Below are 27,725 nucleotides of genomic sequence, written 5' to 3'. Positions count from 1 at the left end.
AATGAACTTTTGTTATTAGTGACATAACTCTGAAATTCCTGCACCAAACTTGATGATACTTGCAACAAATATTGATCTGATATATATCTAATTATACTTCGGAGCATTAGGCAGTGTCAAGTTAATAAATAGCTCATTTGCATATTTTATGAAGGTTTGTAATTAGTCATATAACTCCGATATAACTTCACCAAATGTGATGAAATCTGCTGCAGATACTGATCCGACTGATATCTAACCTTAGTGTAAAGCATTTAGTAGTGTTAAATTAATTAAGGGTTCATTTACATATTTAATGAACTTTGTAATTAGGTATATAACTCTGAAAATACGGCACCCAAGTCAGTGAAATTGGGTACAGATATTGTTTTGATAAATATCTAATTGTACTGAGAAGCATTTGGCAGTGTCAAGTTAACAAATAGGTCATTTGCATATTTTATGAAGTTTAGTAATTAGTGATATAACTTCAAAATAACTGCACCAAATGTGATGAAATCTGCTGCAGATACTGATCCGACAGATATCTAATTGTGATGTAGAGCATTTAGTTGTGTGAAGTTAATTAAGGGTTCATTTGCATATTTAATAAACTTTGTAATTAGTGATATTACTCCAAAATTAAAGCATTAAATTTGATGAAACTTGCTACAGATGTTGATCTGATAAATATCCAATTGTACTAAGAAGCATTGAGCAGTGTCAAGTTAATAATTAGCTCATTTGCATATTCCATGAAGTCTTATAATTAGTGATATAACTCCGAAATAACTGCATCAAATGTGATGAAACTTCTGCACATACTGATACGACAGATATCTAAATGTGTTGTAAAGCATTTAGTAGTATAAAGTTAATTAAGGGTTCATTTGCATATTTAATAAACTTTGTAACTAGGTATATAACTCTGAAATTTCGGCACTAAAATTTTGTGAAACGTGCTACAGATATTGATTTGATAAATATTTAATTGTGCTATGAATCGTTGAACAGTGTCAAAAGTTAACGTACGGTTTATTTGCGTATTTAATGAACTTTGTAATAAGTGACATTACTCTAAAATTACAGCATTAAATTAAATAAAACGTGCTACAAATGTTGATCTGATGGATATCTAATTGTCCCATAAAGCATTGAGCAGTGTCAAGTTAATTGACAGCTCATTCGCATATTAAATAAAGTTTTGTAATTAGTGATTAAACTCTGAGAGTACTGTGTGAAGTTTTAAAACATAGGGCCAAAGTCCCTGAAGCTACTATAGACATGAATACAAAACTAAGTATTTCCTGACTGTATGAAATTATCTCACTAAGGTCATCCAAGGGACTTGTAAACCAAATATTAAAGCTGTCTGACCAGCGGTTTTGAAAAAACAAGCGACTCAACAGTTGACAGAGCTCTGCTGTGTTATGTAGAGAATAACCTTTTGTGACACATGTATTGATGAAGAAGGTGGATATCTTTGATAGCTCATTTCAGGATGGCCTGACCAAAAATGGAAAACAAATTCCTTAAAAATACAGATTTGCATATTTCATCACAATTTTAACAAATCTAAGTTGGGTTATCCCTAGGGACCTGTATACCAAATAACAAAGTTGTCTGACCAGTGGTAATGAAGAAGAAGATTTTTTACCAAAAACGCCTTTTTTGGCGTTAATTTGCCAATTTTCAACAATATCAAAAAATTAAAAAAAAACAGTTTCTCAAAATCATATATTTTATCTACACAACAAATATCAAATCAGTAAGTACTGCAGTTCTCAAGATATTTGAGTGGACGGACGCCTAACAAACGGACATACATACCGGGTACATACATACAAACATACATACAGACTGATGGTGGACGCAGGACAGATACCCATCCCAATAGCTTCTGTAGACTATATTGGTCTATAGTAGTTAATAAACGAGAGTTAATTACATTCTAATTAAAGTAAACAAGACTTGCTTGTCAAGAATTACGTCATAAAAAACAGCATATCTGTTAGGTTATAAAGAATCTTCAGCTGGTTACCTTTATCAGTATTTTCATCCTAATAACCACGCACATTTTAACTTTCAAATTAACATTGCAAATAAGTTCTGTTGAATAAGTTGAGCCTGTGGGTAATCAGAGAAAGCACACAGAAGAGACAAATGTTTGACACTTAAGAAGTTCAAGGTCATCAAAAGCATTATAAGGATCATGTAACACTTTCATTGCACTGTTTACACAGATTGCATAATTGCTATAAATAGCACATGACGAATCTTACAGCCCAGCTTTACCATAAAAACCCTATCACTTTGACCACTCTTTTAATTGACCACTCTATTACTTTCCTCGAAAAGTAATTTAATTTCATCCTTACCAAGTCAACCAAAAATGGAAATTGGAACCTTCTCTATCTCTATTTATTTGATCACCCTATCATGACAAACTATTATGAGCAATTTCTTTTAGATAACATACAGAGCACAATAAATGAGGGTTAAGAATATGTCAAAGTTGGGATTCAGGAAAGTTGCCTTTACATGTTTTAATCCTCCAAGATGGTAAGCACTTCACTATGAACTGTCAAAAGAGTTGAACTTTCTAATAATTCTACACTAAAATTATTTTGGCTTTGATGATTTCCTAATTAATTCAATTATGGATTCTGGATGAATTGATAGGGTTTATACAGTACAAGAATTACATACAATGTAAGTCAAATTTTGACCAAAAATGGAAAAAAAATTCCTTAAAAATACACATTTGTATATTTCATCACAATTTTAACAAATCTAAGTTGGGTTCTCCCTAGGGACCTGTATACCAAATAACAAAGCTGTCTGACCAGCGGTTATGAAGAAGAAAATTTTTTACCCAAAACGCCTTTTTTGGCATTAATTTGCCTATTTTCAACAATATCAAAAAATTAAAAAAAACAGTTTCTCAAAATCATATTTTTCATCTACACAGCAAATATCAAATCAGTAAGTACTGCGGTTCTCAAGATATTTGAGTGGACAGACGCCTCACAAACGGACATACATACATACATACATACATACATACAGACTGACGACGGACGGATACCCATCCAAATAGCTTCTATAGACTATAGTCTATAGTAGCTAAAAAACCTGCTACATATGGTGATAACACATATCTCATTGTTCTGTGAAGCGCACTACTATTAATGAACCTGTTGTAAAACACGTGAGCATATTCAGTTCATATCTGGTTCTATTTGCCTGCAAGAAATATTACAAATTTTACTTTGTACTTTGGTGATTGCCTATTCTTTTTCATATATTGTCTTCAATAGGTCTATGAAGAGAGCACCTTGAATAAAAGACATGGTAAAAGTAAAAGAAACTGTAGCATTGTTGGCTGTAGGAACAACAATTATAAACTGAAAAAGTGGGTTAGCGATCATTTCTGCCCGCAGAGGGACTTTTGCATTTGCAAACCACCCTTTCAGTTATTTTCTTTTCCCGGTGAAAGAAAAAACAAATGTGGTAGAAAGCGATGGATAAAACTTGTCAACAGGGTGTGTCCTTCCATTGTGGACAAAATATGGAGGCCATTGAAAAACACTAGTATTTGCAGTGTTCACTTTGTCGAAGCCAGACCAACAAATGAGAATCCCGACCCCGAACTAAAGCTTGACCATTCGGACAAACATGTAATGTACGTGCGGAAATCACCATCGGAAAGGAAAGACATCGATACAACTCAGCCGACTAATCGAAAGAAAATTCTTGCACAATCACAAAAATTGTTCATAACACCGAAAACTAATACTCCTGAAAACAAGTCATCATTGACGACACAGTCCCCACTTGTTAACGGGTACCTTGATTACAAGTCCTTGGAGAGGATAGAGTCCGGTTCATTTATTGGGTGTGTGATTTAAGATGAGTTGCATGGCGGTCTGCCACCCTCACTACAAAAGGTCACTAAATAAGTCAATTAGTAATTAATCGACAGGATGTTGTCAAACATTTTTGCATTCTATTATAACACTGACAGATTATCATGTATACCGCATTTCATAAGCGATACCACTAAGTATCAATTAATTGTATTACAGCACTGTTAGATCAACACCTGAACAAAGTTTAATCAAATTTAATGACATGTTTCTGGACAAATCACTCTAATTAGGAAAGTTCATTAAACATGTAATTTAAAAATTAATTGACATGACACTGCTTAGTGTCATTATTCAATATTAAAGCAATGTGAGCTCAACATCTGTACCAAGTTTCATGAAATTTGATGAATCGTTTCTCGCCATATCAGATAAATTACGAAAATTCATTAAATATGCAGTTAAGGTGGAGCTGCATGTTGCCAACACAGTTTTTTTTAAAGCAATATTTCTCATCAAAGATGACAAGTGGGTGTATATTTTGGATAAAAATCATCAATTTTGGTATTAATGATAAAAATTAATGTAAGGCAAAAACTTGACACTATTTTCTGAAATGTAATATTTAAATTGAAAGAAGAGTATATGTAGAAAAAAACGACTATTTTATTTTGCATTATCTATCCTCATTCAAAAATGGCAAGGGTTGAAAAATTGACAGTCAAAAAAAGTGATTAAAATCATGATTACCAAAATTAAACTGCTCTTATTTAAAATGCAAGAATTTTATTTCCAAACAAAATAGCCATTTTTTTAAAGAGCATTTAAAGAACATAATGTGAAAATTTCAGAAAATTCGACCCTGCCAGAGTGGAGTTAAATTCTTTGGAAATTTTGAAATTTGGAGGAAAAAGAAGCCAGGAAATCAGGTGATTTGCATTCATTTGCATAAATTAACACTTCTTTATCACGAAACTTACGACTGCTTGGCAAGCTAAAAGCTGAACCCCACCAACATTTCAATCTTGGGTTCACATATTAATTAAAATTGAATGAATATTTGCAAAAACGTGATTTTTGAGCAAAATATGCTGTGTTGGGTGCAGCGCCCCCTTAACTGACATGGTATTACTACTTATCTTTGCATGCCATAAAACTACTGGAAGATCAACAGTATTTCTACACATATCACACTAATTATAAAAGTTCATCAAATATGCAAATAAGCAATCAATTGACATGAGACTTCTTAATGTCTTCATTCAGTATTACAGTACTGAGAAATCAACATCTATACCATGTTTCATCAAATTTGATGCAGTATTTCTGACCATAGCCCGCTAATTAGTGCACAGAACTTTTTATTGAAAGGCCCAAGGATTTATTAGAGCCAGAAACGCTGACATAGTGTAACTAGAAACATCACCAAACAGTCAAATTCTTAGTATCAATCATCCTGAATGGCTTTTTCAACTTTGTGTCAAAGGCTTGGGGGGCAGAGCATCAGATGTCCATATCACGTGCAACTCGGGGTTTTTAGATATCGTTGAAGTTCAAGATAAATTCAAGATAAATTGACAAGCATATATATATGCCATAGTATTTTATCTGTGTATCAACATTGAATGAAATCGGTTTAGGGATAGTTCAGTTATCGCAACAAAATGACCGCCAGGCGGCCATATTAGATTGTATCACAAAATAAATTGATGCATATGTATGCCACAGTGCTTTATCCCTGCACACAGTTAAAACAGCTCAGGGATGACAGAGAAACGGCTGCTGACAGATGGACGGACTGATGGACGGACAGACAGATGGACAGAGTGACCTTGGGGTCAAGGTCTGAATGACCTTGATGATGAATCCATCCTGAGAGGCCGAAATGTGGGAAAGGAGTGGAATTCCCGAGAAATGAGGTCAGGATGGAATCCAAAGCCCAGACACTTGAGAGAAAGGGAAAAAGAGAGGAGGAGACTGGGGATGGTGGTGGGATTGGCTGAGCTGGTATGGCATGAACCCAGCGGCTGAATGAATGAATGAATGAATGGGGGTGATGAGACAAAGGCTTGATTATGTAGTGTCGTGTGCAAACGTGGCTGATTGGCTGGGAAGGAGGATTGATAACAGTCATGGGTAGAAGAGCTGATTGGCTAAGGGAACGACAGTGAAGATGTAAGGAAGGCAGATAGCTAGGTGTAATCACAAAACACATCTGTGATAAAACACAGATTCCACTTTGTGAACACACCACCGCTAAGTTGAGGAAAGACAGGAGGGTTTATTGCAAAAAAGGAGAACGTAAATGCCAACAAAGTATAGAATAAAGCACAAGATGAAACGGCAAATATAAAGCAGTAAAGGGCATAGAACTAGTGCCCTCGCAGATCTCAAACTAAGTACTATCAAAACTTACAATACAAAACAGTCAATATAGAAGTAGCAAACTAACCTAGGAAAAATATGAGCAAAATATATGGGAGAGGGCCCCTTCAGTCAAGCAACCGAGCAAAGGTCATTGGTGACCTTGGGGTCAAGGTCTGAATGACCTTGATGATGAATCCATCCTGAGAGGCCGAAATGTGGGAAAGGAGTGGAATTCCCGAGAAATGGGGGGTCAGGATGGTATCCAAAGCCCAAACGAAGGAAGTATGACTGAAGTGACCCCCAAAGGCTGAGCTGGTATGGCATGAACCCAGCGGCTGAATGAATGAATGAATGAATGGGGGCGATGAGACAAAGGCTTGATTATGTAGTGTCGTGTGCAAACGTGGCTGATTGGCTTGGGAAGGAGGATTGATAACAGTCATGGGTAGAAGAGCTGTTTGGCTAAGGGAACGACAGTGAAGATGTAAGGAAGGCAGATAGCTAGGTGTAATCACAAAACACATCTGTGATAAAACACACATTCCACTTAGTTTACAAAGTCATTATTTTTTTTGCATATTTCAGAACAATTTTGCGTAAAATACGCAGGATTTTGGATTAAAGGAAACGCTGATCATTTAGTTCATCTATCGAAACCTGTATACCAAATTTCAAAGCTATCAGATGAGTAGTTTTGGAAATACACATTTTTTGACCAAAAATGGCAAAAATTGCCCCAAAAATACAAAATTACAGATTTCATCAGAGATTAAATATATATTACTAAGTTTATCTATTGAAACCTGTGTACCAAATTTCAAAGCTATCAGACCAGTACTTTTTGAGAAATACATTTTTTGACCATGAGAAATACATTTTTTGACCAAAAATGGCAAAAATTGCCTTAAAAATGCAAATTTGCATATTTCTGCACAATTTGAACAAATCTGAAATAGATCATCCCTAGGGAAATATGTACCAAATATCAAAGCTATCTGACTAGTAGTTCTGAAGAAGAAGATTTTTAAAGATTTTTTTACCAAAAATGACAAAAATTGCCTTAAAAATACAAATATGCAAATTTCACCATAATTTGAACATATCTGACTGGTCACCCTAAGTAAACTGCATATCAAATTTCAAAGTAACAGGACAAGCGGTTTTAGAGAAGAAGATTTTTTTACCAAAAAATGCCCCAAAAATACAAATATACAAATTTCACCACGATTTGAACAAACTTGAGTGAGGTCACCCCAAGTAAACTGCATATAAAATTTCAAAGCAATTTGACTTGCGGTTTCAGAGGAGAAGGCAATTGTTGACGGACGATGGACGACGACGACGGACGACGACGACGGACAACGATGGAAAATCAACCTATTTGATAAGCTCCGCGTCGCTTACAGCAGAGCTAAAAATAAAAACACAGCAATGAAAATATAAGTCAACAGAGTAAGAATCTGTTAATATTTTGATGTTTTTACTTGTATATCTGAAGACTTTGAATTACCAGCTATGCTATGCTGGCATACGTGTATGTAGCGCAGTGAAAGTCTACAACTCTACAACTGGCCGGCTTCACGGGCTGAAAATCGCCGATATCTACAGTTTATTACAGTGCTAAACCATGCACACAAACACTTACCAGAGCTAGTTTCATGTACCGCTAGGTGTTTTCTTGTTGTAGCATAATATTCACGTCACATTTCACTTTTTTTTCGCTAAAAAATCACATCTTTCCGTGTTAAAGTATAGGTTGTATGTTTTACCGCACTTCCGGTTAGTATTTTCCCATAATTCCATGCCCCCTCACGACAGGCGCAAAGGGTTTATTGTCCTTGTGCAAGGTTTGAAATAAAATGGCTGGCAATTGTTAAAGAAACCTCACAGAGCCAAATCTAAAAGTCCCCCAAGACTTAGTTCAAGGAAATTGATCAAGGAATGTCTTGGTTGTGGACATGAAAAACAGGTTGTGGACACTTAATAATTTGACATGCATTTGTCAGTCATAGTATGTTGTCCACTATTGTGCTAAGTTTGAATGACATCAGTCGAGGCACGTCTGCATAATGCCTGTAGACATGAAAATAAAATGGAAACAAAAGGGCTGTCTGGCATCTATTTTACATATTATCACAAAAGGAATCAATAAGCACATGTACGCCATAGTGTATTAATCTTGTACCAAGTTTAAAAGAAATCGGCCTGAGCATGTTTGAGATATCTCCGTGAACGCAAGGATGCACGCATTTATGGATACACACACAGCACTGAATCTATAACTTCCCTGGACTTCAGGCTTACTAATTAGGTGGACTAATTAATGATTTCTTTTAAAAAAATAATTAAATGGACAGATTAAATTTTGGATGACTAACAGAAAAGATCAGGTTGCCTGATTTATAAGCCCTCCCTCTAAATAAACAAAGTTTCATATTGCCAAACTCGGGGCTAATACTTGGACAAATACATTGACATGACCTGGGAGCTCATGTTGAGCAAAACTCAATTCAAAATGGTCATGCGCTTTGTGTGGCGGATGATGAAAATTTTTTGACATTTCAGATATGCTTGTTTACTACATCACAGGCTTACCCTCCATCAACTTGTCCTGATCTTGAACTACACAACAGATATTACCTGTGAAAGTATGGTAACCTTTGACAGAAGTCATACATGTTGCTTCAATTGAGGTTGTATTTGGCATTCCAATACAAATACAGCTGCTTTTTATTTGCTTTAAAATATTAGAGTTGTTGTACCAACTTTATTAATGGAAAATCTGCATCAAGTAATACTGTAAACATAACAGTGTGTAATTGCTGGACAGCAACACTGGGATAGTAATGATGGTGACTTTGCGTGTTGTGTGTTCTTGAAAAAATCTTATAGTAAAGGCTGTATTAGTGAGCCACCTGTGGCAGCAACTGTGTAAGCTATTACATTCTCAAAATTTCCCTCTTCATGTACTTCAAACACCTCCAAATGTACATGAGCAAATGTACCGATGTACACTGGATTGACATCAGACATAAAAACCTAGACTTAAGGAAGAAAATAACACTACTTGTATGTCTAGTGCATGTTGCCAAAATTATACAGAGATGTTACAGCACTGAAATAAGATGTTTCTTTATTGGTCAGCATATTTGTCAGCTTACCCATGGATATTCCCACTTGTCAGGCATAGATATGACGTCTCTGTTAAACAAATGTTTCCAGTCAATATTGCGTCCAAATTTTCTATCCTGTGGTGGTTCTGGTTGTTCCTTATCTCCTGACAGCCAATCTTTGACGATGTAATGATAAAATTGTTTGCTCCAAAGCAGACTTGCATAACACTGTCTCACCACGTTTTTCTCTTCTGGATTGTAGTTCTTTTTGAAGATCTGACAATTATTGAAAGAAATTTTGATGAGTTGTGTTAGCTACACAATAACCTGTATTGTATGAGTTTCTTGTTAACATTTGCTTCATTTCTTGTACAAAAGATGAACTTCTACATTCCCCGTTCTTTGTGTTAGACTGTCAAAAGGATTGAATGATATATGAAATGTATCATTTGACCCTTTGAGTGCTGCAATTTTCCCCACCAAAATTATAGTGTGCGATATTTAACCAATTTTGTGAATTTTTCTGTAATTTTTTGACAATTTTGGACCAAATGGACATCACATTTTATTGGCTTCAGATTTTTATCAAAATTTCAGCAAAAATTAGAAAACAATTGACTGGTGTATATTTTGATATAGACGACAAAAATTGACTTTGGCGCTCAAAGGGTTAAATACTTTATAATTAACCAGCTGCATTCGATGTAACACTTTCATATTTTATCAGTAGCATTAAGGCGATACCGAAGAATTCAAAGCGCGCGTTGGTTGCTATCGCTGGCAACGTTCCAAACGCGCACTTTTCCACGTGCAAAATATTACCGTTCCGTTGTTTTCTATTGATATTCGACTCCTGGTATTTTGAAAATGCTCAAAATCTTTCAACTCTCTCAATTGTAAACCAATTTAGCTGATTTTTTGGAGGATTATTGAAGTCATAGATGAGAATATAGATAAGCATGCGTTTCTAAAAATTCCAGACCGTTTGTGAGATATCACCGTAAAACCCTTCAAAATTTCACAAAATGACACAGTAGATATTTTCCTGTTCAAAAATCGTTTGTACCTAAACAGATAACCTAATCCATGCTAGGGGCTCTAAAAAGGTATCTCATGTGTTACATTCTAAAATTTTGGAAAATTTGGTGCAAATTTGTAGGAGCTGAAACGTTTTAAAATAGAGCTGTGAAAATTTGTATATGAGTGACGTCACTGATCAGTCACGCGACAAACCTGCGTCTCTTGGAATTGTATGGTTCTATAAATCTTTAGTATGCCAAGAAAACTATGAAAACTTTGCAGTTTGATTGATTTTGGAAATTACCCTTAGCAACCGTTGCTTAGCAATTTGAATCCTTCGGTATTGCCTTAAGACTAAAATCTTCATAATTTATTAGTAGCATCTGGAGTCAACCTTCATTATCCACCCATATGTGTTCCCATTATTTTACTTCAAGTGCTCTGGAATCCTGATAAACACAGGTATCACAGATTATTTTTAGAGAGCTGTTTGAATCACTAACAGTACATTGTTGCAGGATGACTTAATTGACTGATTATTATTTATCCCTTTGTAAGTTTTCTTGCTTTGCACATACATGTACATCACTTAGATCTGTATTTTTCATTTACCACTCAGCAGTTGGTCTATTTCATCAAGATTACACATTAAAGTTACCTACATTCTGGAAGACATTTTTGTAAGATATGTTTGGCAGCTGTATATAAGCAAAAAAGCACCAATGACTCTTTGCTAACATTTGGTTATATACAATATTTAATAGCTTACAAAGGCCTTAGCTTGTAATAGTTATAATGTAACATGCATTTACACACATTTTGATGCACCATCCATCAAATACAAAGGCAAGAATGTAATTGTCAGGAACTGTTGCAACAAACAAACACACTCGTAAAACACGATACACCCTGGTATATCAAAATTAGTGATATACAATACCAAAGTTAAGATGTAATCTTGTAATGTACTTCATGGAATTAATGTAAACAATATTTGGTGATTAATCAGGGTTCACGCTATTGTTCGCTACAGTTGCAAATTGCAAATAAATGTCCGATGTGGCAATAAAAAATTGCTATGCCTTCACCACGCGTGGCAAAAGCTTGTGACCGGGTGCCGTCATAAAATCATTGACCCAAGGCATCGTCTTAGAAATTCATGTCAGTCCTGCAATCCCAGACTGACTGTTTTCCCAAAGGACCAAGAATTTTGACATGCGGGTGTTCCTTGTGACCGACCCAAAATATGCACTGGATTATTTCTTCAGCCTAATAACAACTAGTCATTTTTAAAAATAAATGTACGTTATTTTCTGCAATCCAAATTTTTTTGCGTGAAACATTTGACCTGGTTACGTACATCAGGGTGTATGGGTAATTGAGTTCATGCCAGCACAACGTCCAAACAGCGTGCACCACGTTAAACATGCCAGTTCAGTCACTTTTAACGTATCAAAATAACCCTTAGATTGGTCAGATTATTGAAATATTCAGTCATTTAAATATCTTCCCCTTGAACAAAATAATTCTTTGCTCTGTTGTACGTCGACCAATGACCAACGGCAGAGTTCTTGAGCATGCAACTGACAGACTTAAGAGCTTAAATGAGCATGTGCGAAAAAGTTTCAAAATTTGATTGAGTTTCAAAACCTGAAGTCTCAAAACCTAAGCAATTTTTTAATACTAATAGTTTTCTTTGATGCTTTGTGGATAATGCTTTGCATAGTCACGATATCACAGCAATTTTATCCAGATCACCAGATAATGGTTATATACAGTTTTAAATCATGTAAAAAACAAGTCATCATTGAAAACATAGTCCCCACTTTTTAATGGGTACTTTAATTACAAGTCCTCGGAGAGAATAGAGTCCTGTTCATTAATTAGGTATGTGATTAAAAATACTGCAATACGGATGGGGCCTAATGTCCGACAATGATCGAGTTCTATGATGGTGAAAACATTAAACCAACTTTGGATAAAATTGGTTGATACATGTCTGAGTTATGGTTCGGGACATGAAAAAATCGTAACGAAATGGCTGTCACGCAGCCGTATTGAATCATATTGTGAAACAAATTGACATGCATATGTATGACAAAGGTTGATGTCCTTGTACCAACTTACAATAAAATGGTTGAGATGTGCCTGAGTTATGGCTCAATACATGAAAAAATCATAACAAAATGGCAGCCATGTGGCAATATTAAATGGTATCATGAAACAAATTGACATACATATGTATGACAAAGCTTGATGTCCTTGTACCAACTTAAAATTAAATCAGTTTAGATGTGTCTGAGTTATGACTCTGTAAATGAAAAAATAGTAACAAATTGGCCGCATGGCGGCCATATTGAATCATATCACAAAACAAATTGACATTCATATGTATGACATAAGGAGTAATCCTTGTACTAAGTTTGAATGAAATCGCTCAAGGCACCTTTGAGATATCTGCGTGAACGGACGGACATGACCAAACCTGTAAGTCCCCTAGTGTCCGAGGGGACTAATAAGAAAGAGGAACAATCATGATCAATGATTAGACTTTGATGATTTTCTCATGTGATGAACTGAGAATTATCAGTAAATACTAGCTTATACAATCTCTGCTGTGAACTGACATGTCAATGACATGTTGTGCAAGTTTTGTTCCAAGAACTCTCTTTGTTGTTTGTGTCATAATAAACGAACAGAGGTTTGGTTTGTCCCTGTCTATTGAAGCAAAGAGAAGGGTCCATTCATTCACCAGGAGCATTCATGAAATCATAAACCCTTGAGAAAAACGGGACAGGCAACTGCTATTGTTTCATTGTATGATCTATCTTGGAATATATTAAGTTTATTCGCCAAGCGGTCCCCGACAACAATACTTTGTACGTACATTTAATCTCATTAATGATCAAACTGACATTATGCATATGTACACTTTGCTCTTACAAGCACATTCTGGGTAATGACACAGAGATTTTTCAGGGTTTTTTGATACCAGTCATGGTGAATGTTCTGATAACGATCAAGATCACGTTTTGGATTCTAGCTGAAGCCAACAGGAAAACACCAGATAATAAAAACAGTGTACATTTAGCCATAGATGCTACAGAAAACTCTTGCTAGGTATTGACATCTAAAGTTTACATTCCCTACCAGAAAAATCTCCGATAACAACAAACCTTTACAAGGTAGACAAGTCTACACTTCCTCAGTCCTGAGAATGAAGACCTGACCTTTGTTTCATCTGTCACACAAAATTTGATAAAAATCAGGGTATATAAAAATTGACGACTCCATCGGAGCTCTAGTACATGACCTCTAATGTTTTGGTACTGTTTTAGCCTCCAGAAACACCAAAATTCAGATATGCACATGTTTACACTCGCGAAGTACCGTACTAGAAGAAAACATTTTTAACACTGTCCTTCGCTATCGGCAAAACCTTGCAATAAATTGGGACTCAACAATGGTTGGTGGAGTCAGAAGCCGTAAGGTAGACAAGTATTTACATAAAGCTGAACGCTGTCCTCAAAAATTTGGCCATTCACAGTTTTCAAACAACAACATTTCAGTAGTTAACATACGTATTTTACCGAATCATGGAGCACTCCTCGTACAGAAATATTCCAATGGTTAAAAAACTGCAAAAACGAGGGAAAATTTGGAGATACACCGACGATTGCGGAATGAAAACAACTCTGTGATGTCAAATGCTGTTAAGTCTGGAACAGCAGTGATATGTGTTTTGGATTTGTATTTGAAACTTTGTCACTTTACAGCAACATACTGATTCCGTGTAGACTTCTATTTGCATCTAATCTCACTACTAATATGTAAAAAATATTTTAAAACCATTTTGATGAATTCTTCTCAAAATATTTGTAACACTTTTCTTTCTAAAAAATGGACTTGCGGGTAATCCAAAATAACTTGTAATCTGAAAACATTATTACGATATACCTGCATGCAGTGTCTATGAACTGGACGTCGTGCAGTCGATTGCGTCAGGCACCATTCTGTCCCCGACCCATTAACACATTTTAATTATTCTCAGTAGGATCGTACTCTGCTAATCCAAAGTCCCTTTGATCTTTACCGCAGTTGCCTGTCCTGTTTTTCTCTCGAGGGTCTATGATGAAATATAGATCTGAATGGAGTTAAGACCAATTTTTGTCTAATACTTGAAGGACAGACAACTTTCAAAAAGGACCTGGAGTTTTACTTTGCTCCTTGTCTTTATTATCTGCAGCCGCAGCAGAAAATGTGCTCAGCAGTTTATCTGTCGAGGAATCAAAGTGTACCGGTATGTACAACTACCTTGGGCCAACATGTAGATAATAAAGTGCAAAGGACGGTGTCCGTGGGGACTAACAAGAATGACAAAAGCATATAAGGTCTGCAACATAGGTACTGGAGGTAAACTTTAGAAACACGTATATCAACTTCTACAGCAATGAGACAAGCAAATCCTACATACATTAGCAAATGCCAATAAAAAACCAGATGTGAACTGAATGTGCTAGCGTGTTTTGCAACAGGTTCACTAATAACAGTACACTTCACAGAACAATCAAATATCTGTTATATCATTATACGTAGCAGGTTTCATCAACTTTCACAGTACTCTCAGAGTAAAATCACTAATTACAACAATTAATTTAATATGCAAATGAGCTGTTTATTAAAATGACACTGCTCTATGCTTCATGGAACAATTAGATATCTATCAGATCAACATTTGTAGCATGTTTCATCAAATTTAATAAATAAATGTAATTTTGGAGTAATATCACTAATTACACAGTTCATTAGATATGCAAATGAACCCTTAATTAACTTGACACGGCTAATTGTTTCATGCGTCTGAGTAATCATCATCTTGTGTAAATATCTTGTGTAAATCATATCAGTGTACGAAATATATATGCAATGCCTTAGGTTGGTGACGTCACAGGACATAGTCAAAAGGTCATCAAACATGACGTGTGTGGCTCTCACGGTTTGGGAACGACAACGCAAGCGCCATGCTTCTAAGAAGGACGTTAATGAAAAAAGAACACAGGCATAAATATTGTCAACAGTTTCTGAAAAAATCTCTATGTCATTTGCTGTTTCATAAACCATGTACTCTACCGTTCTCACTACATCATATTCAGCATTAGCCCTGTCCTTGCAAGCTTTGAATTTCCTATACTCAACACATTGCAGTACCCTTATTCACTTTGATGCTCAGTTTGTCATACTCAACGCTCAGTTTATCATTTTCCACATCAGGTCTGATTCTCACTTCCAAATTTTCAACACCACTCCCAGTTTGTTTTCGCTGCTCACTTTTACCATAGACAGTTGGGGGGGGGGGGGGGAGATTTGACGTTCACTTTGTCATTTGCGACGCTCAGTTTGACGCTCACTTTACCATTTTCAACACTCAGTTCGACACTCACTTTGCCATTTTCAACACTCAGTTCGACACTCACTTTGCCATTTTCAACACTCAGTTCGACACTCACTTTGCCATTTTCAATGCTCAGTTCGACACTCACTTTGCCATTTTCAATACTCAGTTCGACACTCACTTTGCCATTTTCAATGCTCAGTTCGACACTCACTTTGCCATTTTCAATGCTCAGTGCGACACTCACTTTGCCATTTTCAATGCTCAGTTCGACACTCACTTTGCCATTTTCAATGCTCAGTTTGACACTCACTTTGCCATTTTCAATGCTCAGTTCGACACTCACTTTGCCATTTTCAACGCTCAGTTTGACACTCACTTTGCCATTTTCAATGCTCAGTTCGACACTCACTTTGCCATTTTCAATGCTCAGTTCGACACTCACTTTGCCATTTTCAATACTTAGTTCGACACTCACTTTGCCATTTTCAATACTCAGTTCGACACTCACTTTGTCGACTTTGGGGCCTTTACATACCTGCTTTTAGACAATGTTTGGGCCTAAGGCCAACAACAATATCCAATACATAAAAATTTCACAAGTATATGATGTTATACTTGCATCATCTTCATAATGTAAGAGCTGCAGCAAAATCTATTTGACAAATTGCTGTTCATTGGTATCAAAATTGAATATTTTTAACATCAAAACTTACAGTCTCATAGTATTCATCTGTTTCTTTTTTCCTCATTTCAAAAATCTCTTCAAATTTTGGTCCAAAGTATGGCTCCGCTGGATCTTCTGCTTTATCGAAAAATCTTTGACGAATTGTGACAGATTCACCAGCAGGGACATGCAGTATGTAGTGAGGGGCTACTTTTGTACCATGAGCTTTAGGATTAACTGCATCTTTCTCATCTGAAAGGAAAGCAAAGTTCATATTGGGGATTTGTGTCTTGCACGTTCAAATTAAATACAGCTTGTATTAATGAACAGGAACTAGAATGGCCCTTAGGAAGGTTTAATGTACAGCATCTTGGAAGCTATTATCCAATTGGTTGGCTGAATTTTACTGTTATAACTGAACAAATAGATTCCCTAAGTTGCTGTGAATAGTGATAATTGACCAATCAGATATAACCTTCCGATCACATTGCACATCAGCAGCTTGGGAATTATGGAATTTATTTTGTAATATCCATTTCATACAGAATCACAGAAGGTGAATTCAGTTCAAGTATTTGGAAGAGGACTACCCATGAGTGAGCTATATAAGTTAGCTGACATCAGCATGGTGCAAAGTGCACTATAAAGTCAACTATCAAAGTGTACCTCTCAACTAAAAATGTGGTGGAATGGAACAAACAAATCATGATTTCAGGTTTATACAGTATGCTCAATATAAAGTAAGATTGTGTAAATTCAACATAATGGTTACTATTTGGTCTGATGAAAATTGTGAAGACAAAATATGACAAAGGTAACAAGTGTTAATCAAGAACAAGTCATCTTTGATGACGATTTCAGGTCCTCGGAGAGCGAGTATAGAGTCCTGTTCATTAATTGGGTCTGTGATTAAAAATACTGTAATACAGATTAGGCTTAATGGCCAAGAATGAGCTCCATAGTGATGAAAACGTACTTGGGCTGACACCCTAATTACAAAAATGATTCAAGTAATAATTAATTGATAGGATGTTGCCAAATATTTTCTTTCTATAATAACACTGACAGACTATTTCTTGACATTTCAGCCTAATTATGAAAATTCATTAAAAATGCAAATAAGCAATTAAGTAATTGATAAGAAACTGCTACAGATCTTTGCACGCCATTACACTACTGGAATAAGAAGAGCTATACTATGTTTCATCAAATTTGATGCAGCATTACTAGACATATCACACAAATTATAAAAATTCATTAAATATGCAAATTAGCAATTTATTGACATAATACTCCTTAATGTGTTCATACAGTATTACAATACTGACTGATCAATATCTGCACCTCGTTTCATACAATTTAAAGCAGTATTTCTGGAGATAGCCGACTAATAAAGAAAAGTCATGAAATATGCAAATTGACAATTAATTAACTTGATACTGCTAAGTGTCTTTGTACACAGCAGCATTTCTAGACATATCACCCTAACTACAAAAATTCATCAAATATGCAAATAAGGAATTAATTGACACAATACTGACATCTGTCATTGTGGGATATTAGAACTCTGTGTGACCAACATCTGTACGAGGTTTCATCAAATTTGGTGCAGTCACACAAAAAACAGCTGTCTAATCCATAATTATGCAAATTAGCACCAAAACAACAGATCTGCATATGTATGCCATAGTGTATTATCCTTGTACTATGTCTGAAAAGAATTGACTCAGGCATATCTGAAATATCTGCATTCATGACCCCTATGGACATAGCATTATTCTTTGTTATCTCTTAATTGGCCATCCTTGAGACCCTGTGGATGAATCCTGGAGACCCTGTGGATGGATATCAAATACAGGAAACAAAATAGCCATCACACAGCCATTTTTGATCAGATCATTACAAAAATCGGCGTGCATATATATGACATAAGGATAACATATGTACCAACTTTCAATGAAATCACTCCCAGCATCGCTGAGAAATTTACATGTTGTTGAACGGACACATAATCGTCAAATAAAGGAAAAATATTGGCCGCCACACGGCCATTTTGGACCGGATCAAAACAAAAATCACTGTGCATATATGTTTAATATATGGAGTAATCTATATAAAGTACAATACACAGTGGCGACAATGGTGTTTTCACGAGAAACTGTAGACACAGTCTGCCGCCTCGACGTGGTGCAGTAGTGGCTTGTCACTCTTGTTCTGGTTCCATCTTTCAATCTGACCAAACAATGATTATTTTGCCGACATTTTTTGGCTGATTTCTTCCATATATTTACTAGGCTGAATCAGTCAGCAGAGACCCGGGGCGCGGACAGAGACTTTCCTGACCGCTTGCCCATGGGAGCGCTAGACATGTCGACATGATGTTGGGATTTCATAAATTGTTACCATACACCAAATAAGCATGCGTACATATTCAAATAGTAGAAATGACATTTCAAATTCTGTGCATCACTCTCGCAAACAGTACATACCAAAACAGCAATTTATTCGGTAATTAAATCAATTTACTCAAATTAGAGTCATATCTCAGTGTTCCTGTCAATGATCCAATCTGCAAATGAAATTGTTACGGATTTTTCTATAAAATTAAATAGCTGAAATATGAAGGTCAATTCTGACCCATATTGCAACCTTAATTAGACACTAAGTTTAATACTCATTTTGCCTTTTTCCATAAAGTGATCGAATGAGCACTTTGATAAATATTTTATCAAATTTTGGACCCTTGTATGGCTCTACTTGCTGAAAGAAGCTGCTGATGGTATCGTCAGTAGGTTTAAATTTGTTACCTGGTACTTCAGTGACATTCACAAACAGCATTCGCAGATCACCTCTGAGACATTACATGTAAAATATATTGTACTATCTCTCTGTTTTTTCATAATAAAAAATTAATTATTCTTGTGTGTAGAAATATTTCATAACCTCTTACCATTTACCACATATCTGTGGAATGCATCCCTTACATAAGGAGTGTAATTCTCAGTTTCATACAGCTTTACTGTGTTGGTCTCATTTTCAGTGAATAACAAAGGAGGTTTAGTTCCATCTGGAGAATCATCTACCACGTAAATATATTTGCCTGCAATTTTATAAAAAATAGCGTCAATGACACTTTGCTCACATCTGGTTACATGTGGCAAGCCAAATGAGTGTATACACGATATTTAATAGCTTCTATGTACTTTAGCTTGTGATTTTCATAGTCAAGTGTATTTGAACAAATTTTGATTGATACACCATCCATTGAAGTATGAAATGGTTGGCAACTTGCAATTGTTGATCACACACACACTTACGCAATACCATGCAACCTACATAAAATATATATGAAATACATAAAATCAGCCATACCAAACTAAAGGTGTCCCTTATGATATTGTAATGCATAAAATTAATGTAGACAATATTTGGTCTCTCTCTACGGTCTACGGTTGCACAATCGAAGACTAAGGTAAGATGTAATAATTGGCATTCTTCAGAGCTTCCACTGTTAATCATGCTGCCACACCTACATGACAATGGTATGTCCCAAACTGCCACCAAGTTAGACAAGGATTGCAGTGTCATACAAAAAATGGGGAAATTTCCAAACACAAACATATATACCCAGAAGCCTGAAGCATCAGATATGTACATCTGGTTTAAAGCCATTCTAACCGAATTTCAAAGCATCAAACCAGGGCTTTGTATACAGGCCATTACTGGAGTTACACAGACAAACGATTCCATAAATATACAATATGACAATGGAAAGAAACAAAATCCTTTCAAACCAAATTTCAAAGCATTTTTTTACATCCACAGTTGTTAGAGTTAGTAATTAACAACATGACCTTGTTGGATTTAAGTAGTAAAGTTTATGGACTATACAGATGACACTTTTTATGAATTCTGTATCCTCCATTTATAAGACCCCACCCGTTTATAAGACGCCAGGATTATTTTATGGATCTGTTATTAGCCCTTAGTTCATTTATAAGACCCCAAGGAGGGTACACCCAAATTCTGAGTGGAACAATAGAGCCATTGTCATGTAATGAGACAAGGATATCTGCGACACCTATGCTGCTTATCAAAGTCACAAACAAGTGTCAAAGTGAAGTATCAAACCTCAAAACAAGCACACTATTGTTGGGGTTTGGAACACGTCAATCAGGAATGGTTTTATTGTTTCCTGCCGATTAAACTACACTTGGATTTCGCTACCTAAATAAACATTCAAAGAGTCAGATTTTTGAGCGTCTTCTTTCTTTTCTTTTACTGTCATTTTGTTACAATCAAAATAAGCATGTTTTTCAACATCTTGATCAAGTACAAATTGAATATTTCAATGCCATTTGGCTACCATAAAATGAACAGTTAGGATAGTCCGGTTTTTGGATGTGTCAATCAAGTACGATTTGGTCATTTCATCACGATCGAATAAACACAATTTACACTCACACAAACACAAAAAAGTTTAGGTATTGGTCGTTCTCTTTTTGGAGACTGTGTTGGCCCTTAAAAGGCCCGTTTCATTTATTTTGGTCAGTGGCATGATTTGGTCTGTTTTACTGATCATATGTACGGTGAAAACAGTACCTCGGACTAATTACTTTAGCATAATTTGCCAAAAAACCGACGTGACATTTCTGTGCCATGCAAACTCTTGGAGATTGGATGAATGCTTTCTTCTTTGCCTTCAAGTAGTACTTTTTGTTGACTGACAAGCCACGATCGATGATATTCGAAAGTAACCGTGCTGCATTTCGCTTCAAACTTGCAACTTTGCAACCATCTTGAACAACGGCTACAGCATTTTGATTGTGTATGTTGTCTGCAGCTCGGCGAAGTTCATACAGCAAACTAAGTTCTAGCTGATTTGCGACGGTAGTAAGGCATGCCGACAGCGAGAATGTTTTGAATAATTACTTTTATCTTGCCCATGACGATCGCGCATTGTCTTATGACTTGTCAGAAAATAAAGTCTATGATAAATCAACGCATTTTTATAGGATCCTGTGACAATGTCGGGAAATCATTTTGTCACTGTTACCAATAGAAAATTTGGTCCGTGTGAATGACATGAGCTTTCAACTTGCTTCGCTTAACTCTTACACTTTTGTTTTCATACAACTGAGAAAAAAAGACTGCGGCACATGAGAAAGTTGTTCTTTAAATGGTGTGCTTTTGAAGATTTTTTCAACAGTTTTCTATCACGTAAGTTTTCTTTTGTGATCATTGTGAAGAGCTGCAAGTTTTCCCTATGTTCAACTTTACCGTATAAGTAACCAGTGAAAAAAGAAATATCATTGGTATCGTAAAATCTTTCAAAAAGACTAGATGACGATATCAACTTTGACGGGTTTGACTTTGATGAAGAGGGCAATTATATCAACAAAACGCGATATCCAAAGTTTCTTCTGCGCATGAACTGAAAATTCTTTGAATTTCTTCAATTAATACTGGTATGTTTAATCAATTTTGTAGTTTTTTCTCATGTAATAAAGGTATTTATTGTTTGAACGGCATTTCTTGTTTGTGTGTGTCCTTTTCCTAAACTAGTCCAAGCAATGAGTAGGCGATAGTGAAACAGATTTTCAAGATTATGCATGCTTTCAAAGTCTTGTGAGGGAAAAATACCCAACTTCATAAACGGCCCTATACATTTACAGTTAGAACAAAAACATGCATGTTTGTACCATATTCCAAACAGTTGATCATAGATGATTCCACATCAAGAGACATTTCGGTCATCGATACAAGTAATAAAAAAACTTCAAGGTTTATTGCCAAAAATTCCATACATCAAATAAGCAGATTGGCACAGCAATCTTTCGTCTCAGCCAGCCAATGCAGTTCAACACTTTACCTGTTTGAGCCTGCCTGTTTGTAAGATCACATTTCATTTCGAGATACGGTTAGACTTTTTGAAACTAGGAACAAAATAATAAAACTCACGACATGTAATTGATCATTTATTTTAAGGAGTACGGTAGATGAAAATCGTACATCAAAAACATCGGACGGACACCATCCTACTGTGTGCATGTGCTGACAGAATTTTACTTTGACCTCATGCACTGACACCTTTGACCTATTGCGTAAATTGACCAATCACAGCTAGCAGAACTTTCAGGACTTTCCCTTTACTCATTGTTTGACCTTTGTGGTCATGCTATGCAATGCTATGGGGAGCTAGCTGCTGCTGGGGATAGTTGCAATGAAGTATCATGGCGATTATCTATTCACGAAATACAAAGATTTATTGCTATTGTATTGTTTAGTAAAAGAAGGTATGGCAAATACACTGTATTTCAAAACTTGTGGATCTCCATTAATTTATACTTGTACAGATTAGACTGCCAGTATCTACACAACATGGCATGAGTCAATATCACAAAGTATGAGTTGTCCGTAGCGGGAATCAAAAAATCATTGGCATAAAAATTTGCATAAGATTGCATAAATTAGCATAAATTAACTACAGCATTCGATTTTGCTATAACATCCGTGTATTAGACCCCCACATCTTTTTCGTCACCTTTAGTACTGGAAAGGGGGTCTAGAATCAGAGGAATATGGTATATTTATGTTATCCTGCATCTTGAAAATGTCAAACTGGTTGTTTACAAGATCTGTATACCCCAACTTCTTTTGGATTCACTCATAACGACTTCCATGCAATACTTTTTGTACAATATGGTATGTTAGCTGCCTTGCCAAGACAATCTGACCAATGTTTACTGAGATTTGCACCAAGTTTTCACTTTTGTTGCTCATTAGCATTTCTAGTAACATTGACTTCATTTGAACAAATACTAATTTAAAGTTGAGCATGTTAATGTATCTACCACAAGTACACAGGTAAAATGTGCAGCAATTCTTAATTTGTTGCAATTGGATCAGGGCCTTCAAGAATATCATATTTGGCATTATTTTATAAATAAAACATGCAAAACGTGGCCCCAATTACTAGATTGGTAACCCAAAACTTCTTTTAAACACAACATATTGCTGCTAATATTTTTGTAATAAAGTGTCACAGTGTTAGTTGCACTGCAAACTTCTGTCTTCCAATTCGCTTATATTAACTCATACAAATTTCATCAATATTTTGATATATGGTAATCAGATGATCCTTAAGAACTTAAAATCCAAATTTGATACCTGGTATCTGACATGTGATTCCTGAAAACAAGACTTTTGACCAAAAATCGGTTAAAAAATTCAAAAATACAATGTACACATATACCAATTTTATGCTTTTCAACCAACATATCGCATACGTTGTTCCTCCAAACATACATACAAATAATAAAGTAATCACCATCTTATCAATATAACTTGCAGATTATGAAAAATCATATTTTTTCCTTATTCTTTTATCAAAGCCTACAAGATTCCATTGGATTATAGATAACCATCTATGCATTCCAATGCTGGCCAAAAATAATACTGTAATAACTGCTTTGTTTAAAATGCTTTATAACAACATTTTGCAAATGGTGAGTACAATTAAATTGAGTGACAGAATTTCAGAGTTCAAGAATAAATTGCAATCTGCTTGGTTGGTTATGTATTGTCAAAATCATTTCATAGACAGACAATGAACATAAACTACACTTGGCACAACATTGTTAAATGAGGCTGATGACAAAGGAGGATACAATTTGTTTCTCAGTCCAACACATCAGTCACAACTAGTGGAGTTCATCAAATATTCTAGACATGTTATTACCCAGGCTTTCATGTTGACAGCGTACTGATCCATCTTTCTGAAGTCTCATATTTGGTTTGAGTGTGCATCCTTCATGGGTACAACCCCATATCCATGTATTTCTGAACCAAAGTTGTGGAAGTACATGAATAGTGGCAGCATCAGGACCACGATTGGCGACTGTTACTTTACAAAGAACATCATTTGGAGTATTCTTGGCATATTCTGCATACACATCCCAGTATTTGTTCTCACTGAAGACTCCTGGAGAGAGAAGATTGCATTAGTAATATAATTATGAATAAAATCTCCAATTCAACAAAAAAATTTCCTTTAGTTTTTTTATACCGGTAGTATCATTTGCTAAATTGTACTGTTACATAATTAATGACTCACAAGTACCTTTATTATTATCAATACCTGCTGCAGGAGTGATAAAACAACTCGTAGAATCTAAGTCTTGATTTTACAACATTCACTTGTATTTACGAGGAATAAATGCATTGTATACCAAAAGAGTATGGAACTTGAATCGTGAGTCCACAACTTACATAATTTGCAGTTTGAATGATGAAATTTTGTAGATTCCCTTGTTTTACACAAAAATAATGTAAACTTTCAGTTTTTATGTGAGTTTAGGTATCACTTCTTTGCAATGTTGACTCTGTTGTAGTATAAATGCATGTCAACAGATTGTTTTTCATGTTTGACATCTGACAACCGATGCCTAAATGTCCTTAATTTTCATACGGTATAACAGATTCAATAGTTTATGCTTCTTTTGTACCTCTTTGATCATATGATCTTGGAAAAACTCATGTGTTCTACAGTAAAATTGTAAAAATACCTGTGTCTTCCAATTCATATTCAGGTGCTTGTATTCCCCTTCTTCTGTTTTCTTCTTCTAGTAAGCTGTATGGATATTCATTTTGTGGATACTTGTACAAAGCTTTCATGTAGCTATGACTTGGACTTGAGTCAAGATAATAATAGTTCTCCTTACAGTCCTCACCATGATTACCTTGTGGACCTAACAAAGAATAGGATTTTATTAATAAGCAGGAGTAAAATGGAATCAAAATCTCAAACAGGAATTTACGTTTTACATTAGAACCTACTGCATTGTATGTAATCATCAACACACAATCTTATTTTAGGAGATTAACTTATATTTGAAGTTTTCACTAGTAAGACTTCTTTTAACTGTACACATTTTCCTTTCACTTAGACAATGATTGAATTATCTTAAAGGGACATTATTGCTATCTTTTGACTTGTTTTTCATTTTTTCGATGACTGAAATCCCCAGTCAAATCAATAGGAGACCCAAATTGTGACACAGATTGCTTCAAGGATGTGTAAAACCACCTTCTTTCTCTTTACGGCAAGGTTCAATGTTGGTAAGGGTGTACACGCAATTTGAATCAACCGCCATTATTGAACCCAAGCACATAACGAATATTACCACGCATATGTCAACCATCAACACACTGGTACAGCTAGAATGTGACCGACCTGTGACCTACACACTCACTTCAGCACAATGGCTATCGAGGAGCATACGCATGAACAAATACAAGTCTCACAAACTACTGTAAAATAATGAAACTAAACAGAGCATTTGCCTGTAAGTTTGATTTCACAATTGATTGACACAGACTGTTAATTAGAAATAAAACCATAGACACAATTAGGTCTGCGGAAAAACTAAAAACTTCGAACTTCGTATGCATGTTCCCAGGGGTAAACTTAATTAAGTATACTCACTCTGGCCTGCCACATCAAACAAATATGAGCCAAGTGTCATTGTATGTTTTGAACTGTCAAGGTGAAAGTCAGGGAATTTAAGAATCTGATTGGAAGTAATTTCATTGCAAACTTACAGCGCTGACATTTATTCTTGTGGTCAATTTTCATTGACTACAACAATAATAACAACAAAAGTAAGAACATGCATTTACTAATCTCACTTTGTCTAGCAAAAAAAGTACAAGACCTGACAAATTGTAGTCATTTTTTACTAATCAACAAGTCATTGACAATGACATAGTCCCCACTTGTAATAGGAGTATTAGTCTTGATGGGGCAGGGAAATGTGGTCATTAAGAAGTATCATTGGAGTATATATGTTGAGATCTATGGGCACATAGGTCTATGTCGTTGTTCCCACTTTGAAACACATGAGGCATGTCTAAGTTATGGTTGTAAATCATGAAAAAAGATCAGACCTCTAGCTGTATTGGCCAGCCATGAAATACATATGCACATAATAAATGAGGTACGAGATGTGACATCTTAAGGTCTAATATCCTATCAAAATTGGAGGGTATAGAACTTGTGGTTACTGAGTTATGCATATATATGTATAATCAAGGTCAAAGGTCATCGAGGTCACGTGACATAAAAAAAAAATTGTATTGCTAATTAATCTCTATATGCCAAAAATCAGACCTCTAGCTCTATTTGCTTGCCCAGAATTAGATGTGTGCATACTTAATCAGGTAAAGTGTGTGTTGTCATAAGGTCTCCCATCCTACTAAATATAAAGGACATAGCACTTGTGGTTACATATTTATTGACATGTACATATATTTTGGGTGAAAGGTCATCGAGGTCACATGGCATTTTGTTAAAAAACTTCTATCCTATAGTTATCCCTACATAACAAAAATCAGACATCCAGCTCTATTGGCTTGCTCAGAATTAGATATGCACATAATTAATGAGGTACAGTATGTGGCGTCATAAGGTCTCCCATAATATCAAATATGAAGGGTGTACCACTTGTGGTTACTGAGTTATGGACAAATATGTATATTTCAAGTAAAAGGTCATTGAGGTCACGTGACATGTCAAAATATCTTAGATATCTGCGCGAACTGACGGACGAACCGATGGACGAACGGACGGACATGACCCGATCTATAAGCCCCCTGGACTTCATCTGTGGGGACTAAAAACTGTGTCACTGCATCCTTTTTGCAATATGGATACGATGAGAAACTAAATTTTTATTTTTCTTGGCCTTATACATGGGAGTCTATGGAGAACTGACTTATACATGGGAGTTCAAGTAGAACTGCCTTATACATGGGAGTCTATGTAGGTGTAAACTTAAAAGTCCTCTAACACGGCCAAATTTGATTGCATTGTGAAACAAATCGACGTGCATCTGTATGGGGTAGGGTACTATCCTTGTGCAAAGTTTGAAAGAAATTGACCGGGCATGTCTGAGATACGCACGCAAGGACATGACCAAACCTGTAAGTCCCCCTGGACGGTGTCCGTGGAAACTTAAAATCGACGTGCATATGTATGATATTGTGGAAGTACCGTAATGCTAACAAATATTGATTATAATAGCCTATGGTAGAGGTAGCTTAATTCTAACATAACGTCCTCACATAAAAAGAGCATACCTGTAAGACCAAACAGCCTTTCTTTTAAAATACTATCTTTACCATTCCAAAGAGCAAGCGCAAAGCACAATCTGCACTGTCTGTCTGTAATTCCCAACAAGCCATCTTCTCCCCATCGGTAGGCCCTGGATCTAGCATGGTCATGAGGGAAGTAATCCCAACTGAAAAACAAAAAATTC

At 35.7% G+C, this 27,725-nt stretch overlaps 1 protein-coding gene across 1 annotated transcript in view; it reads right to left on the bottom strand.

The window, feature by feature from the left end:
- LOC139145772 (uncharacterized) overlaps positions 1-27,725 on the bottom strand; it is a 103,315-nt gene that overhangs the window by 62,563 nt on the left and 13,027 nt on the right. The window contains exons 2-7 of the mRNA XM_070717076.1: positions 27,547-27,707; positions 24,975-25,157; positions 24,149-24,391; positions 19,358-19,507; positions 16,457-16,659; positions 9,377-9,604 (exon numbers count right to left, since the gene is read on the bottom strand). Coding sequence (XP_070573177.1) covers positions 9,377-9,604; positions 16,457-16,659; positions 19,358-19,507; positions 24,149-24,391; positions 24,975-25,157; positions 27,547-27,707 — 1,168 coding nt within the window. The remainder of the gene's footprint in view (positions 1-9,376; positions 9,605-16,456; positions 16,660-19,357; positions 19,508-24,148; positions 24,392-24,974; positions 25,158-27,546; positions 27,708-27,725) is intronic.

The sequence above is a fragment of the Ptychodera flava genome, chromosome 12 (genome assembly GCF_041260155.1).
Source record: "Ptychodera flava strain L36383 chromosome 12, AS_Pfla_20210202, whole genome shotgun sequence".
Lineage (NCBI taxonomy): Eukaryota > Metazoa > Hemichordata > Enteropneusta > Ptychoderidae > Ptychodera > Ptychodera flava.
Note: the sequence above shows the minus strand (reverse complement) of the source record. Positions and strands in the feature narration are given on the sequence as shown.